This window comes from Argiope bruennichi, chromosome 4 (assembly GCF_947563725.1).
Source record: "Argiope bruennichi chromosome 4, qqArgBrue1.1, whole genome shotgun sequence".
Classification (NCBI taxonomy): Eukaryota; Metazoa; Arthropoda; class Arachnida; order Araneae; family Araneidae; genus Argiope; species Argiope bruennichi.
In genome coordinates, this window is record NC_079154.1 from 137861133 (window position 1) to 137877999 (window position 16867).

Below are 16867 nucleotides of genomic sequence, written 5' to 3' on the forward strand. Positions count from 1 at the left end.
AATGCTGCATACACTTTTTCGGTTAATATATTTATTGAAAGTCGTGGATGTTATCAAATGGTAATTTTGAATGCATAAGCATAGTTCTATTTCATTTATGGTATCATGTTTAAATTTTTTTACTTGTTCTTTATAAGGTTAAGAATGCAATATTTTATTTTTGGAAACGTCATTGAAAATTCTGTTGCGATTAGACGTACATAAATCTTTCTCTTTAGGTATAATATATTCCTGATGGTATTAAAATTATAGTGCATGATTCGAACTTTTTTATTTTGTTATTGGAAACAAAAAGCCTGGTTATACACAAATCAGATTTATTATTTTTTTCTTTTGAATTTTGATAAATATACAAATTAAGTATATCATTATTCCTGTTGCAAACATATTATTTCTTTCAAGTATTATACCTAATTTCGATTTGAATTATTGTAAGGCAATTTGGCATTAGATTTAGCTTGGAAAAATATCTTTCTTAAATAAAAGTAAAATGGCAGAGTTAATCTGTCTAGCACAAGATTTTGGTGAGTGACTAGACGAAACCATATGTCGGATATCGATCTCCAAACTCTATTATGGATCAACATTCCTAATTCTCAATACTCATGTGGTGTAATATATAAAACTCAATGCTCTTCAAAAACTTACTAAAGCCTTTAATCTACTTTAACTACATCTAATTACATTCACGGACATCTAAAACTACGACGCACACAAAACATTACATCAAAATATAAACACTGAAAATAGAAGTTCTCATAAAAAGAAGTTGCTAGATACAAGAAAGATACAACAAAGTTTAAAAATAATCTTGTAACCAGTCAGTTTTCTACATCCTTCCACCTTGAGTTGGAAAAGTTCGCAACTCAACAAGTCACAAAATCTCAAATCGAGTCTTTTTGGTCCATGGACCGAGTTTTAACGGTTTCTGAAATGGGTCCTTCAGGATCTAATCCTCGTGTCTGTGACACCTCAGGAGTAGCTTGCTCTTGTTGCGCTTTAGCTCTGACATCCTTAGCCACATCATTATTGTTTCCTAAAAGAACAACATCACTAACAGAACAGTTGACCAATTTTGCGGTTTGGCATTTGAATCAACGAACCTAAATACTCAGACCGGAATCTTTTCCCAGAATGCCTCTTGCAGATAACACATTTTGAGATGATCGATCGCACAGTTTTTCGGCTACTTAAGATCCAAAAATATTCCCTCAGCAGCTTAAGTAGCATTTGAGTCCCCACATGGCCGTGTCTTTTGAGAAAAGATACTATTAAAAGTTTCACAACATGGTGTTGAGAAGGAAGAACTACAGGTCTTCGAAAAGAATGGCTGTCTTCGCGATACTCAATTTTTGTTCTCAATCTGATGATGCCATGCCATCCTCATCTTTGTAAACTCTTAAAGTTTTCAATTTCTCGTCTTTCCCGTTAACGAATTCTTCACTTTGAATGATCTTTATTACTATTTTCTCCGCTTCTTCAAAGTCATCTGCATCAAGAATATCACATTTTCTCAACTCTTTTGGTTTTTTACAGTTTCTAAAAACTCTCAATATCCAGCCGATCATACGTACAATTTTCTCATATTGCGAAAAGTAACGATAGTACCAATCAGGTTCTTTACATTCACGTTTTTAATGGCGTGAGCACTCAAACAGGCAGTCGGGGTAGACACTAGAGTTTTCTTTCATTCCTTCAACACTTCATCTTCATTGACTACTACTACATCTGAGAAAGGCCACTGATCAGCAGGTAAATGTAGCCAGTCAGGGCCCTCCCACCATCTGGACTGCACTAATTTCTTGGCAGAACAATCTCTACTTGGAAGATCGGCAAGATTAAACGAACCAGGCACGTCTCCAATTTTCTTCGGAAGTCAAAGTTCTGATTTCAGCAACACGGTTTTGTACGAAGGTACTCCAAGCATCTTCTCTCTTTATCGAAATGAGTCAGACCACAAATAGATTTCTTCATGCAGGATCACTCTTGTGATAGATCAGGCAAGGCGTGCAGTGATTGTAGCCATCAACAACTCTAGTCTTGCAAAGTGGTCTTCTTCTTTCCCGTTGGGGAAACTCTGGCTTTAGCACTTAACAACTGAACTTTGACATACTCACTCGTCTCAACTCGAAGAAACGCTACTGCTGCATAAGCATAAATTCTCGCATCACTGAAAAAATGCAAAGAACATTTCTCATTCGCATCACCAGTTTTCAAATATCGAGGAATTTGCACCTTTTCGAGATGAAATATGTCTCTCATCCACTTCAGAAACTCTTGTATAGTATCAAAGTCCATTTCTTCCTCCGAATTCAATTTTCGCCCCCAAGTTTTCTGTAGCAGCAGTTTTGGAAACAATGCAACAGGAGACGTTGCACCGCGAATATCAGCTATAACTTAATTTTTTCCAACCGAAAACGACATAAGAAGTTTGGTATCAATTCAATCAAATTAATTCCAGTTTCTAAACAGTCATTGAGACTAAGGGCACCTTTATGTCTGGCAGAAGCATTGAAGACAGGTCTGATTTTGGTTGTACTATTCTCCTTCAAAACAGGACGGTGTGGTAAATAATGTGCAGGGAGATTAATCACGTTTTTAGTCACTTCTTCTATGATATTTTCTTCTAACCACTCTTTAAACACTGCTCCATAGGCTTCGAACAGTCCTTCGGTTTTAAGTCTCTTCACAACTTTGTGTAATCTCTTCTCAGAAAAATCAAAATTGTCAGGAATGTCAGTAAGATGATCCTCAATCCAAGGTAAAATCACAACATACCTATCGTTCTCTATTTTAACTGTGTGTAAGGAATGCTGCCTCGCTATTTCTTGTAATTCAACCGCCGTCCTTTTTTCAGATGTGTCTGTGATACCAAGAGAGTCAAGAGTCCATAAATCTGTTATGCAAGCACTTGTCGTGAGCATTGAAGTGATTAATAAGCTTGTATTCTCACTATTGGTACGTCCAATAACCGTCCAGCCTAGCTTTGTTTCAATTGCAGTGATTCCATTTTTTAGTTGGAGATGGTTTCCGGTAATCAGCTTTCCTGCAACATCAGCTCCTATGAGAATTTCAATTAGACCATCCAAATCTTCTGCCAAATGAATGTTGTAATCGCTAAATTCTTTAAAATATGACTCTCGTTTTCTAGATAATATTGAGTCACAAATCACTTCCTGTCCGAGTACTTCAAAATGGCAGTTATACTCCTCTAAAACGCTTGACAAATATATCATAAACACATCATGTTGGCAGGTTGAGGTATTGGAACCACCGAACAATGAGTGTTGTGAACAGTGAGTGAACAGTTACTCTCTCCTTTTGGCTTTTTAATGCATTTCTTCAGCTGTTGCTTTCAGAATATACGACCGCTGAAATCCAAAATCAATGATGGCTCGAACTTTACGTTTAGTGGTTTCTCCTCTCACAAAAATGGTTAAAGTTTATAGATTGTAGATTTAGAGAAATTGGCCAGAGCTTCGTCGTGTTGTATCACTGATCCTCGAACTTTAGGGACAAAGAAAGAATTGGGTTCTGGTGACAATGTTCTACACAAAAATAAATGGTGTTTCTTCCCACATAATTGGCAATTGAACTTGGAGCGGTACGTCTTCACTACATGTCCCTTTCTCAAACACAAGGAACAACAACAGGCCTTCTCTACGGCACTTTGTTTTTCACGCAATGTCAGTTTAGAAGCTTTTTTACAGTTCCATGAATTATGTTCCTCAGTACAAAATATGCAGAGCTTCTTCTTATAGAGATTAGATGCCAAAAGATCAGTTGCTGTTGATATTCTGGTTCGAAACTTCTTCTCTCTCCACTTCATCCTGGAGAAAGTCTCAAAGACGATCTAGATCATTACTTGGCATTTTCTTACTTGAAGAGGTATCTTCTTCCTCGGTTGTTAGACTAAACGTCACCTCCTCACTCACTCGTCTATGTATAGCTCGGAATCGCTCCCATGCCTTTAAAGTCTCGTCAGGGAGAGAAGATTCAACTAGAGGGAACAACATTGCTGCATATTTATCCCTGGTCACTCCCAAAGGCTCGAAAGCTCTTAGTTTCGTTTATAACTGATCATACAGTTTACGTATGGGGATTTTTGGCAACTTTTGTTTCAATAGTACAATAGATAACAGATCTCTCACGTAAACCTTGACGAGCAACTCTTCTCTGCCATAGCGTAGCTTTAACTGTTTAACCGCTTTTTTATAATTTTCACCGCCAGGCGGGGAAACTTTTAATCAATTCATCAGCGGGTGAACCTTTCTTCATAGCTTGTGCTAAATAAGCATACTTATCATGATTATCGAGGTTGGAATCGTTATCAATTTTTTGAAATTGTTCTAAAAACAAAACCAGTTTTTTATATTTCCATCAAAACTAAATTGATTTTAGGGTAATGCAATAAATTGTTCGATGTATTTGCTCCATTCTGAAAACAGTAGAAGGCGAAGAATGTCCTTTTCTTCTCATCCAAAAGATCATGTGACTTATTTTCTAAAACTCGCCACTTATCAAAATAACTCTCTGAAATGTCGATTTCGTTATTAATATTTTCCTCAGTCTCTTCGGAAGCAAACAATAGTTCTCGAAATTCGTATTCACACGCTACCATTAGTTTCGCTTTCTCTTCTACAATTTTTAATTTCAAAATTTTATCTTCGACAATCAACTCATTTTCACAGTTCAAAAAGTTACTACGAGCAATCGTAAAGAGTCTCCGATACTGTTTCCGAGAATTTTTTAGTTTCTCTATTACGAAAATATAACAAGCTCAAAAGTTATGACTTACACGTATCGTAGCAGATGTCGTGTCGTGGACGCTAGATGTCGGATATCAATCTCCAAACTCTATTATGGATCAATATTCCTAATTCTCAATACTCATGTGATGTAATATATAAAACTCAATGATCTTCAAAAACTTACTAAAACCTTTAATCTACTTTAACTACATCTAATTACATAAACTAATTACTAATTTCATAAGTATAAAAACTATATGAAAGTAATTACTAAACATATGATGCAGCAATTAAATAATTCTTATTTTTCTATGATTTTCGTGCCTTTATTAGATAATTTATGCAGTCATTGAAACTTGTTGCTGAACATTTGTTACTTTCCCATCAACTACATATGGGGAGATGATTACTTAATGCCCAAAACGAATAAATATGTAAGCTTTAACGGAATATGTGATTTCGTAGCTAATTTTTTTTAGTTATATCAAAATAATATTAAGAAGAAACACATACAAAAAATTTTAATAAATTGTAATTTTTATATTTCCTGAATTTAGGTTTCAGGATTTGATCTTTTCCGCTGTATATGTGTTCCAGATTAATATTACATGTAAACCGTAAAAAATAGGGGGGGGGGGAGGGGATAAATCCTCAAATTTTATTTATTTTTGTCAAAATACATTTCGGTATGGCATCTTTTGCCATAGACTTAGTCTGTACAATTTGCGAACTTGCATTGAAAAAGAAGTGCTCATAAAAAGAAGTTGCCAGATACAAGAAAGATACAACAAACTTTAAAAATAATCTCGTAACCAGTCAGTTTTCTACACTATGTCTAAAGTAACGCTGAAATAATTGATTTTAGCTAGTGAGCATTATAAAGAAGAAGAGGCAAAAGAATATTTAGAGGTTGTTGCAGCTGAAAGGTTAGCGGTGGAACAAAAACTGGAAAATGAAAATAAGCTTAAATTACAACTAGAAAAAAAAAAGACAATTTCAGTTAGAAAAAGAAAATGAAAGGGAGAAATTTGCACTCGGAAAAACGTCGTATAGAAGTAGAATTATCCAGGAACAATCAAAATTTGTTTCAAAATAGTAATCAAGCCGCATTTGTAAAATCATTAGATGAAATAGTTAGGATGGTTAGGCTCTTAACAGTTAAAGTTCCTAGTAGGTCAGATGGATGGGAATATTTTTTTTTTTTTTAAAGTTTGGAAAAGGCATTTGTAAGCGAAAATGTTAGTATGAATTTCAGACAAAAGTGTTACTTTGCTTATTGGGGAATAAAGTATATAATTTGTTAGTTAATATAGAAGAAGGAGAATTTTAAAAAATTATGAATCTTTGAAAAACATAGTATTACAGGAGTATGAATCTTCTCCAAAATTATATCTAGAAAATTTTCACAAATACAAACATAACTACGATAAAATATTTTCTCAATTTGCTTCTGGTTAACATCCATATGGGTGTGTTATTGCAAATCAAGAGGTGCAAGTGATTTTGAGACGGTGAATCAACTCACTGTAGCGGATAAAATGTTCCAAACATTGGATTTCGAAATGTCAACCCATATAGGTATTCTTCAGGGGGAAATTTGGTTTAAGCCAAAAGAATTGGGTAAGCATTGTGATGTATTCTATGCAACCAAAGGTAAATCCTATGATGGTTCAGTGAGAGTCAAATGGAATAATTCTGATAAAAAGGGTTTTTATGGTTATTGAGGAAAACAACAGTCCAATGAGAAAAATATAGATAATAGTAATTTTTACCCTAAGAAAAATTTTGAAAAATCAAAAATCACAGAAGTTAGAAAGCTAACTTGTTACATTTGTGGCTCCGATAAACATTTTAGGTGGGATTGTCTGAACATTAAGGGTCAAAATTAATTTCAGTCGAAGGAGTTTCTACAATATACTTGAAGCGTATTTTTGGCCCAGCGTTTAAATGTCCTTTGGTGTATGTTCCGTTAAATTTTGCAATTGGTAGTCAGGTTAATGTGGTGCATCAGCAAGTTTCATGTGCTTTATCAGATATTTTAGTGGAGGATGTGTTACTTACACTGGATGTTCTAAACATGTTGGAAGGGGTCCAGAGAGATGAAAATTCATTCGCTCAAAACTCTCAGAAACTGAGGGGTCATTCGAGAAATTTTAATGGAACTGAGGTTTCATTTGTAGATCTGCAGGAGGAAGCACAGGATAACATTATCTTTGAGGAATCTCAAAGGGAAATTATTACATGCAGGAATGAAGCGGAAATTGCTGATATTAAGGACAAGAAAGTAACCACTGGGACGAGTAAGGGGAGCATGGTGGTTGATACTTGTTGCTCTGAGCAGGAGCAGTGTGTTGAGTTAGCAATGCCTTGGAAGCATGCTATAGAAGGCAAAGATAACTACTACGAGGTAGACGGTTATCTATTTCACAGAGACAAAATACTCTGGGAGAGTATTGGGAAACTTGTAATTCCAAAATGTAGAGAAAAGGAGGTACTGAAACTTACTCATACCTCAGTGTTTAGTTGTCATATGGGTCCTAAAAAGACTTTAAAACGAATCAAGTACTCATTCTTCTGGGAAGGACTGATGTCAAAAAGTTTTAAGATTCGTGTAAAGATTGTCAACTCAGTTAAAACTAGTGGCAGAATGCCGATTACACCTGACGTGAGGCCTGAATTACCATTCAGATAGTGAATATAGACCTGATAGGTCCGATTAATCCTCCAAGTGCGAAAGAGCATAAATACATATTGTGCCTGGTTGATCTGCATACTAGGTGGGGCGAAGCCATACAATTGACTAGTCTTAGAGCAAAGGCAACATGTGAAGCTTTGTTAATTATATTTTCAAGGACATGTATTCCGAATGTTATCGTGTCATAGCCGAACTAACAAAAGAGTTCAAAAAACGAATAGGGAGCAGTCCAAGATTCTCTACCCCAGGATATCCACAATCAAATGGGTTGATGGAAAGGTTTAATAGAACCTTGAAAAACATGCTGCATAATATGGTTAGGGAAGAAGGTAAGAGTTTGGCACTTACAAATTCCTTATGTGCTATGGACGTTCAGAGAAATACACCATTCAATCACTGGTGTGTCTACATCTCAATTATTGTAAGGTAAACAACCACAAGGTCTTTTAACAATCTTAAAATCCCCTTGGACTGGAAAACATAATAATGTACAGTTAAATAGCACTTCCGTTTCCAAATAATTGGAAGATCTTAAATCAAAACTTGAGAAGGCTGCAGAGCAAACTAAGCTTGTTGCAGCATTATAACAGGTAAAAGTAGCTTATTATCACAATATCGTCTAACAGAGTGTTGGAAGTTGGAGATCAGGTGATAGTGTTAATACCAGATTCGACTAATAAATTATTTGCCAGATAGCAAGGTTCTTCAACCATTGTTGGGAAACACAATCCCCATTCTTTTTTAATTAAACTGCTGGATGGTTCAACCAAGCACATTCATCAAAATAAGTTAAAACATTACATAGCTAGTTTTAACCCTGTAAATGTCATTTTTGGTCATGTTGAAACTTTACCAACCACTACCAAAGAATCTAAATTTTTCGAAATTCTTGATAATATTGAAATTAAATATTTAAATAGCTCTCAATTAAAAACTCATAAAAATTTAATCGTAAAGTTTAAACGTATTTTTTACTAAACCCATGCAGCCAGCTGCGGTGGGCACACATATAATTAAACTATTGTCAAATGCAGTGTAAAAAAAACCTCAATATTATAGTGTTTCCATTGCATACAGAAATTATGTTGAATGTCAAGTTCAAGAAATGCTAGGATTAGGAGTGATAGAACCATCGGAATCCGAGATTGCTCGTCCGATTGTTTGCATTGCTATAAAAGATTCTTCAGTAAAAATGTGAATCGATTTTAGAACCTTAAATACAGTCACTAAAGTCTCGGTTTTTCCCACAAAAGATATGTAAGGGCTAATATTCATTGCAGGATCAGCCCACTGGTTAACTAGCTTAGATTTCTTAAAGGAGTATTGGCAAATAAAAATGGATGAGGAGAGAAAATGGTTGATGGCATTTGCTATTCATAATGCTGTGTACAAGAGGAAGACTATGCTTTTCAGTCTGGCAGGGGACTCGGGTACTTTTGCAATGAGAAATGAATCGATTTTAGAGTATGCGCAGGCGTACATGGATGATGTCATTATTTATTTTAAATCTTTTGAGGAATATTGAGTTCATTTAAACTTAATACTAATCGAATTAGATAAACTAAAATTCTCTGCGTGGCTGGAAAAATGCACTTTTAATGCCAAAAGAATAAAATATTTAGGTCATGTTATAGGTAGAGGTAAACATGGCTCTGATAAAGACAAAATTCTAGAAATACAAAAGTTAGTTAGATCTACGACTAAAAAAGAGATCAGGTCTGTGTTAGGATCAATGGGTTTCTACAGCGTGGAGTAAGTAGATATTTCCATGAGTGGAGTAGATATTTTGCGGAAATATCTACTCCACTCACGGAATTGATTAGGAAAAATAAACCAAACAAGGTAGGCTGCGAGGAAAAAGAGTAAAATTCTTTTAAGAAACTAAAGGAATTACTCTGTAACTAGTCTTGCTACCCCTCATGCCAACTTCCCTTTTCAAGCACACTGTGATGCATTTGATTATGGTGTAGGTTGTTTAACTCAGCAAGACGCTGGTGGGTCTTACAGACCAATAGCTTTTGCTAGCCAAAAATTCAATGGCACATAAAAGAACTGGGCAAGCATTGAGAAAGAGGCTTGGGCAGTGTTATATGGATTGAATAAATTTGATAAGTGGATTTGTGGTACTAGATGGAGATCATATCTGATCATAATTCTCTTAAATATTTAAATCAAACCACTCCCAAAAGTCCAAAGCTAACCTACTGGGGTCTAGCTTTACAAAGCTAGAACCACTCCATTACACATAGCACATAGACCAGGTGTACAGCATCAAGGTGTGGACACTCTATCATGACTGGAATGATCCATCACTTGTGCTACCTAATGTATGTCTATCTTATTTTTAGTCATTTAAGAATTTAAACTGCAATTGGAATATATATATATGTTTTATTTCTTTCTTAACATGTAAACACTATATTGTTCTGTATTTTTGATATCTGCATAAGTAGGTTCTTGTGTATACGTTGTATTATTCTTATCTTTTTGAATTTATTTGTTTTGATTTTGCAAATTATGTTATAGTATTTTTGTATGCATATATATTGTTTATGAATGTAATAAAATCAGCCACTGCAGGCTGATTTTATGCTAAGGTAGAGCGTATAAGGCATGCTAATTTTGACAGCCCTGCTCACCACTTCTAGCAACACAGCTTTCCTAACGGAGAGTGGGGGAAGGAGCATATGGTCGAGGAGAGCAGGACTGAACCTTGAGAGGAGAAGGGTGTTCTTAAAAAAATGTTTGTATTTTTTCATATTTTATGCTTTACTTTTGTGCTGTGTTCTGTATCTAAATGTGAATAAAAATTTGGGAATAAATTTTGAAGTGATCACTGTCTCTAGCACTCACACTAAAGAAATCCTATGCAAAGAGAGCTTTTTACATATCCTTTTGCTCGAAGCATGAGAAAATGTAATAATCATCAGTTTTCTAGAGCATGTGTTAGAAATAATTAAGTAAAAAGTGAGAACTGAATCAGGAAAAAAGAGAACAATTTAATATAAAGTTAACATGGGCTAATTTAAGATAAAAATTAAAAAAATTTCTAGGATTTAAATTAAGAGATATCATCATATATACACACACAAACACATACATATATAATAAAAATTTTCAATATATCATTTCTTACAATATTTATTTATATAACAGGAAAAAAATACATAAATATGTCCAACTTAGTTTCAATGAAAACCATAGTTCTTCGTAGTTCAATATGTTAATTTTTCTTTAAAAACTTACAAAAATTCAGAGGAGAGAAACCAATTATGATGCACTCTGAAAAGTTATTTTTAGCAATTATCATAATTTTTTTCAAGAAATTTGTCATCCATTTATATAAAAATTCACAATTTTATAATTCAGCTTTGTTTTCTATTCTCATTTGTTTGACTCAAAAAGTTTCATGCTGTTTCTGGTACATTATTATAGTCTGTTCCTTCTGCAGTATACTTTCAGATAATAGTAAGATGAACTTCTTCAAATTTTATACATAATAATGATTTTTTTTTTTTCAATTTTAAAAGAATTATTAGTTATATGACCATAAAAATCTCTTGAGAAAGTTTTTGGCTGTCTGAACTGATTGCACTCTGAACTAACCAATCACTTTCTATATAGATTAGATTATTTTCTCATTAGTCCAGGTAACTATTTTGTCACAGAATATCTATATTCCATGTGAACCATTGAAGGAAGTCTCAAGTCAATTCCACCATTTCTTTTCATACTTTAAAATATGACATGGTTTAATATATTGGCATTAAATTTAAAAAAAAAAAAAAAGTTCTATGCAGAGGTCCTAAATTTTTCCAAGAATTAAATATTTTCCAAAATAAAAAACAAAGTTAAATAATATTACAAAAGCCCTGAAAGCTCTTTAAAGATAAAAATGCACATACTATGTTTTATATAAATACCACTCGCCTCTGGCGACTGAGTTCACCGGGAATATTGGTTATATTTAATTGCAGATAAAATCATTTACTTGTAACTTCATGTCTATGATTCTGCTGAAATGACAGATTTTAAAACCATACCATTTTAATGGTCATATTCAAATTCAATTTATTGTGTAAATGAACCTTTCTGATGGAAACCATACCCATAATATCATAGTATTATATAAAATGGAATTGCCAGTTAATCTAAATTTCATGGTTCTGAAACTTAGCTTTTTTATTTGTCTTATAAACTACACAGGTATTAAACAGAATCCTTCTTTATTTTTGACAATGGAAAATTATTCGATCAAATATTTAATGAAACAATGGAAATAGTTTTAATTTCAGGGCAACAATGTAATCTATATGGGAAACTAAATAAAGAAATTTTTTAAAAAACTGGCAAAACGCAGAGAAAATGTATAAGACTATCAAATCGATACCATTGAGAAGATACTTTTCCAAATTTTAAGATGACACAAATATACTTTTTGCTGTAATGTTTTCAGAAGTTATTGTGAAGTTAAAAATCAGTTCAGTTTAATTTTTTATTAGTAAAATTTTTTTAAAAAATCGTTCTGAAGTCCACATTTTCACCCTCCAAGGTAGGTCACACTGTTTGGCCCGTAAAGTGCTAACACACACAGGAGAGAGATAAACCTTTATTATTAATAAACGTACAAAAAATATTACAGGGAAAATAAATTAGTTTTCAAAATCTTAGTAATAATTCTGTTATAGTGTGATTAATAATAATAATAAATAAATGTTTTAAAAATTTCATCACTTCTTTTGATAGACTAACTTTTTGATGAGTGCAAATAACAATATAAATGCAGTTGCTCTTTAATACATAAAACTATTTAATTCTAAATTTTATAAAAATTGGAAAAAAAATTCTCAAATTGTTATATATATATATATATTTATATATATATAGAAATCAATTTTTTAAAAGAATTAAACAAACAAATCACTTGATTAAATCTCCTTTTAAAAATCTGAAAACGCTTTTTTTAAATTTCTGAACTTACTCCTGAAGGCAGTTCCTCTGCTCGTGACTGAGATAAGGTCAGAACAGCATTTTGCCTGAATAATATCTCTGATATGGAATAAAATATATATTTCTTTCCCAACAAGAAGACATTTGCATTTTCAATATTTTTTCCTAAAAAAGAAAGAATTATTGAGTAAGAATGGTATAAAGACACAATTAAAATGTTAATAATGTAAATACTGGTCAAAAGGGGCAGAAATAAATAATCAATATGTCAGAAATATTGTTTCTTCCTACATTTTTTAATGAATATAAGGTATAAAGACATATATATTAAATTATAATAAGATGTAAATATTAATATATAGTAGTAGTGCAATTTAGCATAGCGGTTTTTAAATTTTTCAATAAATATTTATTATTATATTTTATTTCTTCTTATGTTTGACAGCAACATCTCTTTAAAGAAAGAAGAAAAAAAAAAAAATTATTCTGACTTGAATCTTTTTCCATTTTTTTGTAGGGCAATAGGTTTTTACAATATATATGATTTAAGAACTTTTATTTTTATTTGGTATGTTGAGCAGCCTTTTATTTGCTTCTATGATTATCATGAAAAAGTAGTCAACATATTATTTCATTATCACAAAAAATGCTTTTAAAATAAAAAGCTCTGACAAGCAATTTTTCTTCATCGATTTTACAATATGCAAATTAATTTAGTTAATGTAATATTTTTAAACTATATAAGGATTACTTTAAGTTTTAATAAAAGTGCTAGTTTTATGAGCATCAAAATTTTGCTGTGGGGGGGGGCAATAATAAAAATTACATTATCCTTCTGAGATTTAATATTTCATTTCAAAACTTTTTTTGCTAACATTGATTATTTTTCAAAATACCTGGAGATGTATCCCTAAAACTTACAATCTTATAAGAGATTTCTAATTTTTTTACAACTTTTTATGCAATTTTCTTATTTTTTTAAAGAGTGTAAAAGGGTACATATTTTTAAATGATTTCAAAAATAACAAGCAAATGTACGTAAGCGTACCTTATAAGAATTTGTTTACATTCAATTAAAAATTGAAATAAAAGAAATTTTTAAATCAATAACTATTTAAATCCACAAAAATTATTTTAAATTAAAAATTTCCATTTTTCAATTTATTTTCCACATGATGTAGTAATTTTCACAATAATCATGCAGAAAAGATATGTTTAAAATTCAGTTGAACATACATAATTTTTAAGGAATATATTTTCACAAATATTACTACATGCAATGGCAGAAGAAGATATTGTTACTAATCTGTAATGTTGCTTCCCAGCATAGTTGGTTCCATCATCAGAAAGACCGTTTTACAGTCATCTGTATTGGACGGAGTCCGGGTGTCGCGTCGGAGGTCAAAGAGCTTGGCGACAAACTTGGTGACGAATTTGGCGCCAAAATAGATTATACCCGAAACATCGAGAATTTTCCCGATCCGTCCATTGGGAACCGAAATACGCCTCGAAAGTTCCTGATTGGTTGAGAGGCTTCTAGCCCCGCCACCTGAGACCTATAAAAGGAGGCAGTCTGCAGCTGCAGAGAGTAATCGGAATCGACGGAGAGAGTAGTCGGAATGGACGGTGAAGAACAAGTCTTCCAGAGATTAGCAGAGCAGCGACGGAGTAAAGCTAGTGCTGAACTAAGCTGTGCGCTACTGTCTGCAGTAGAGTCTTGTTGTGTGCTGCTGTGTGCACGTCTCGCGGCTGAAGATAATTGTCTTCTCTGTGCTGTATATAGTTCTCGTCTTTGTGCTGTCCTGTGTGTCTTCGAGTAAATAAACTTCTTTGTTTTATTTTCTACTGCCGCCTGCTAATTGAGCGTTTTCCACACCATATAACTTCCACTGTCCAAACGAACCCGGAAATTTCGTAACAATATTTAGACTGGACTGTGGCTTTAACTTTGTTTAAATGATACATGGTTAATGTTCATTAATTTTCAATAAATGGAAATATCTTTAATCACATTTTAGTCAATTTCAATGCAAGTGAATGAGATAAGTTCTGAAGTGCAAAATTTGTTCAATCAAATAATTTTAAGCTGCTCCTAAGCTATATACATAGTCAACTTTAATTGCTATTAAGCATAAATTAAGAAAGATTTACAGTTTGCTATTAATGCTAACTTTAATTTACAAATGTAAACTCTTTCAAATTGAAATTAAATAAACTGTGAAATTGATAATTACTGTGATAATTAAACTTTATGAAAACATTGAGTTTTTAAACATCTCTTTTTATTATAATATTAAAAAAAAATTAAAAATAATTTAACATAAAAAAACCAGATAATCAAAACAAGAATGCAAAAATTATACATACTCTCAATAAAATCAAAATTTTAACTGTGTTTCCATATATTTTAATTTCTAATGAATATTTAGAATTTTCTTTCCTTTGAAAATAGCTACGATTTAATTTTTCAATCATGTTTTCAGATTTCTCATTTTCAGGTTTTGTTTTGACTTTGATTTTTGATTAAAAATTTCTTTTTAAATTTTTAATAGACCAATAAGAGTGAGTGCAGCAATTCTTCATACGGAATCACAATTTAAGTAATTTGACAATATTAAATGATAATTAAGTTATAAAATATTAAAAAATTAAAATTAAATTTGAAAATAAAAATTAAATTAAAATATTTAAAAAAGGGCATCAAGCAAATATAATGATCCAAAATTTCTGAACTATAGCATATCAAGAAATGAGTTATAAATTAATTACAAAATTCTATCTTTACCAACTTGAAAGTGAAATAAAATCACGTAAAAATATTGCATTTACTTTCGTCTCGTCCGGGTTTACACCCATCCGTCTAACTGCCCAAGTATAAACCCAGCATTATAATACAAAACAGATTATCTCACCAGCTGCTTTAAACATCTCCTGTGTGGCAACAGCTGCAGTAGCCAATAAAGACAAATTCTTTTCATTGACATTTTCAAAGTTTCCATTAGTAATTCTTAAATTAAAAAAAAAAACTGTTAACCAAATTTTAATTTAATAAAATGGAGAACATTTTTTAAAATAAATGTATCACATAAAAATGAATTCATTTAAAGCTAATAAAAATAACCACTTCTGCAAAAAAAAAAAAAAAAAAAAAAAAAAAAAATCCAAGCAACTTTTGGTTTGATTGTGATTTAATAACTCAAGAAAAAATGTGGTGCAGAAGTTAAATTGTAATTTGTTTCATACAAAACAAAAGACAGGAAAAATCTTCCTACCTTGATTGTTTTTATATACAAGCACAGTATGAATGCAGCCTTTTATTCATCTTTATAGTACAGTTAAGAAAGTCAAATTCCCACTTAGAAACTTCTTCCGTTGATTAATTATTTCTAAAATTTAGTGCAGATCAACACTTTTGATTCCTAGACCAAATGCCACATTTCTTTTATCTTGCCAGCTGCATTTTAGAAATTTCAGATTCACTTACCATGGAAAAACTAATAAGCAGATAGCCCACTAAATGACAAGTTTAATCCAAAATCAAACAATATAATTTTAGTACAAAAACATTAAGCTAAAACTGATCTACTTGATTTATTATATTTTTGTGTTTCACTTAACAATTTTTTTTTTTTTTTTTGGAAGATGAGTTTTGTAATAAAGTAGCAAGATATTACATATAAATCAAACTTCATTTAGATTTCGTTCAAAAACAATACTACTCAATTGATTCTCTATCTTTTAATATTTGAAACCCATCTTTCTATATCAATTTTAATCAAACGATAAAGCCTTCTAATCATTTTTGGATTTTCAAGTATGTAATATGAATACCTTATACAAAGTGATTCATTTTTTTAAATATTAAGTACCCTTTAAGGCCTAAAGTATGTTTACATATTTTTACTGAACTTGACTTATTTAATGTTTGCAATAGCACAAGATTTTATACATTGAAATTTTTTTAAAGAATTTCCTGACATGCTAGACATTTTAAAATTTTGTATATTCATGTTGGTACTAACAATAGACTGTTTTATCATTTTCAAAACTTTATTATTATTTAATTATTAAATTTAATTAAATTTTAATTTTATGAAAGGGAGGGTGCCCATTAACAGTGAATTTCAAAGAAATTTATTTTAAAAGATTCCATAATGTTTAAATTAAAAATTACTACGTTAAAGATCTAAATAAAAATTTAATTCTTAATACACTAATAAAAGTATATTTTAAAGGCTTTCTATTCAGCCTTTTGTATTTACAGAATATATCTTTCCAATTTTTGTTTCCAATATCCAGTTTTAAAAAAACAATTCTGTCCAATTTTTCATTCATTTGCTTTGTCTAATAATTTACACTATAGGTTATTATATATTATATTTACTGTCAACATTTTTGTGTTTCAATTAACACAAAACCAACAGTAGTGAATAAGATATCAATGGGTAGGATTTTTACTACCAACTTCTGA

General features: G+C 31.7%; 1 protein-coding gene across 3 annotated transcripts in view; it reads right to left on the bottom strand.

The window, feature by feature from the left end:
• Positions 1 to 16867, bottom strand: part of LOC129966028 (uncharacterized) — a 128040-nt gene that overhangs the window by 85168 nt on the left and 26005 nt on the right. For all 3 annotated transcript variants that reach the window (XM_056080373.1, XM_056080374.1, XM_056080375.1), the window contains 2 exons: positions 15309 to 15403; positions 12428 to 12561 (listed from right to left, as the gene is read on the bottom strand). In XM_056080373.1, the coding sequence (XP_055936348.1) occupies positions 12428 to 12561; positions 15309 to 15403 (229 nt within the window). The remainder of the gene's footprint in view (positions 1 to 12427; positions 12562 to 15308; positions 15404 to 16867) is intronic.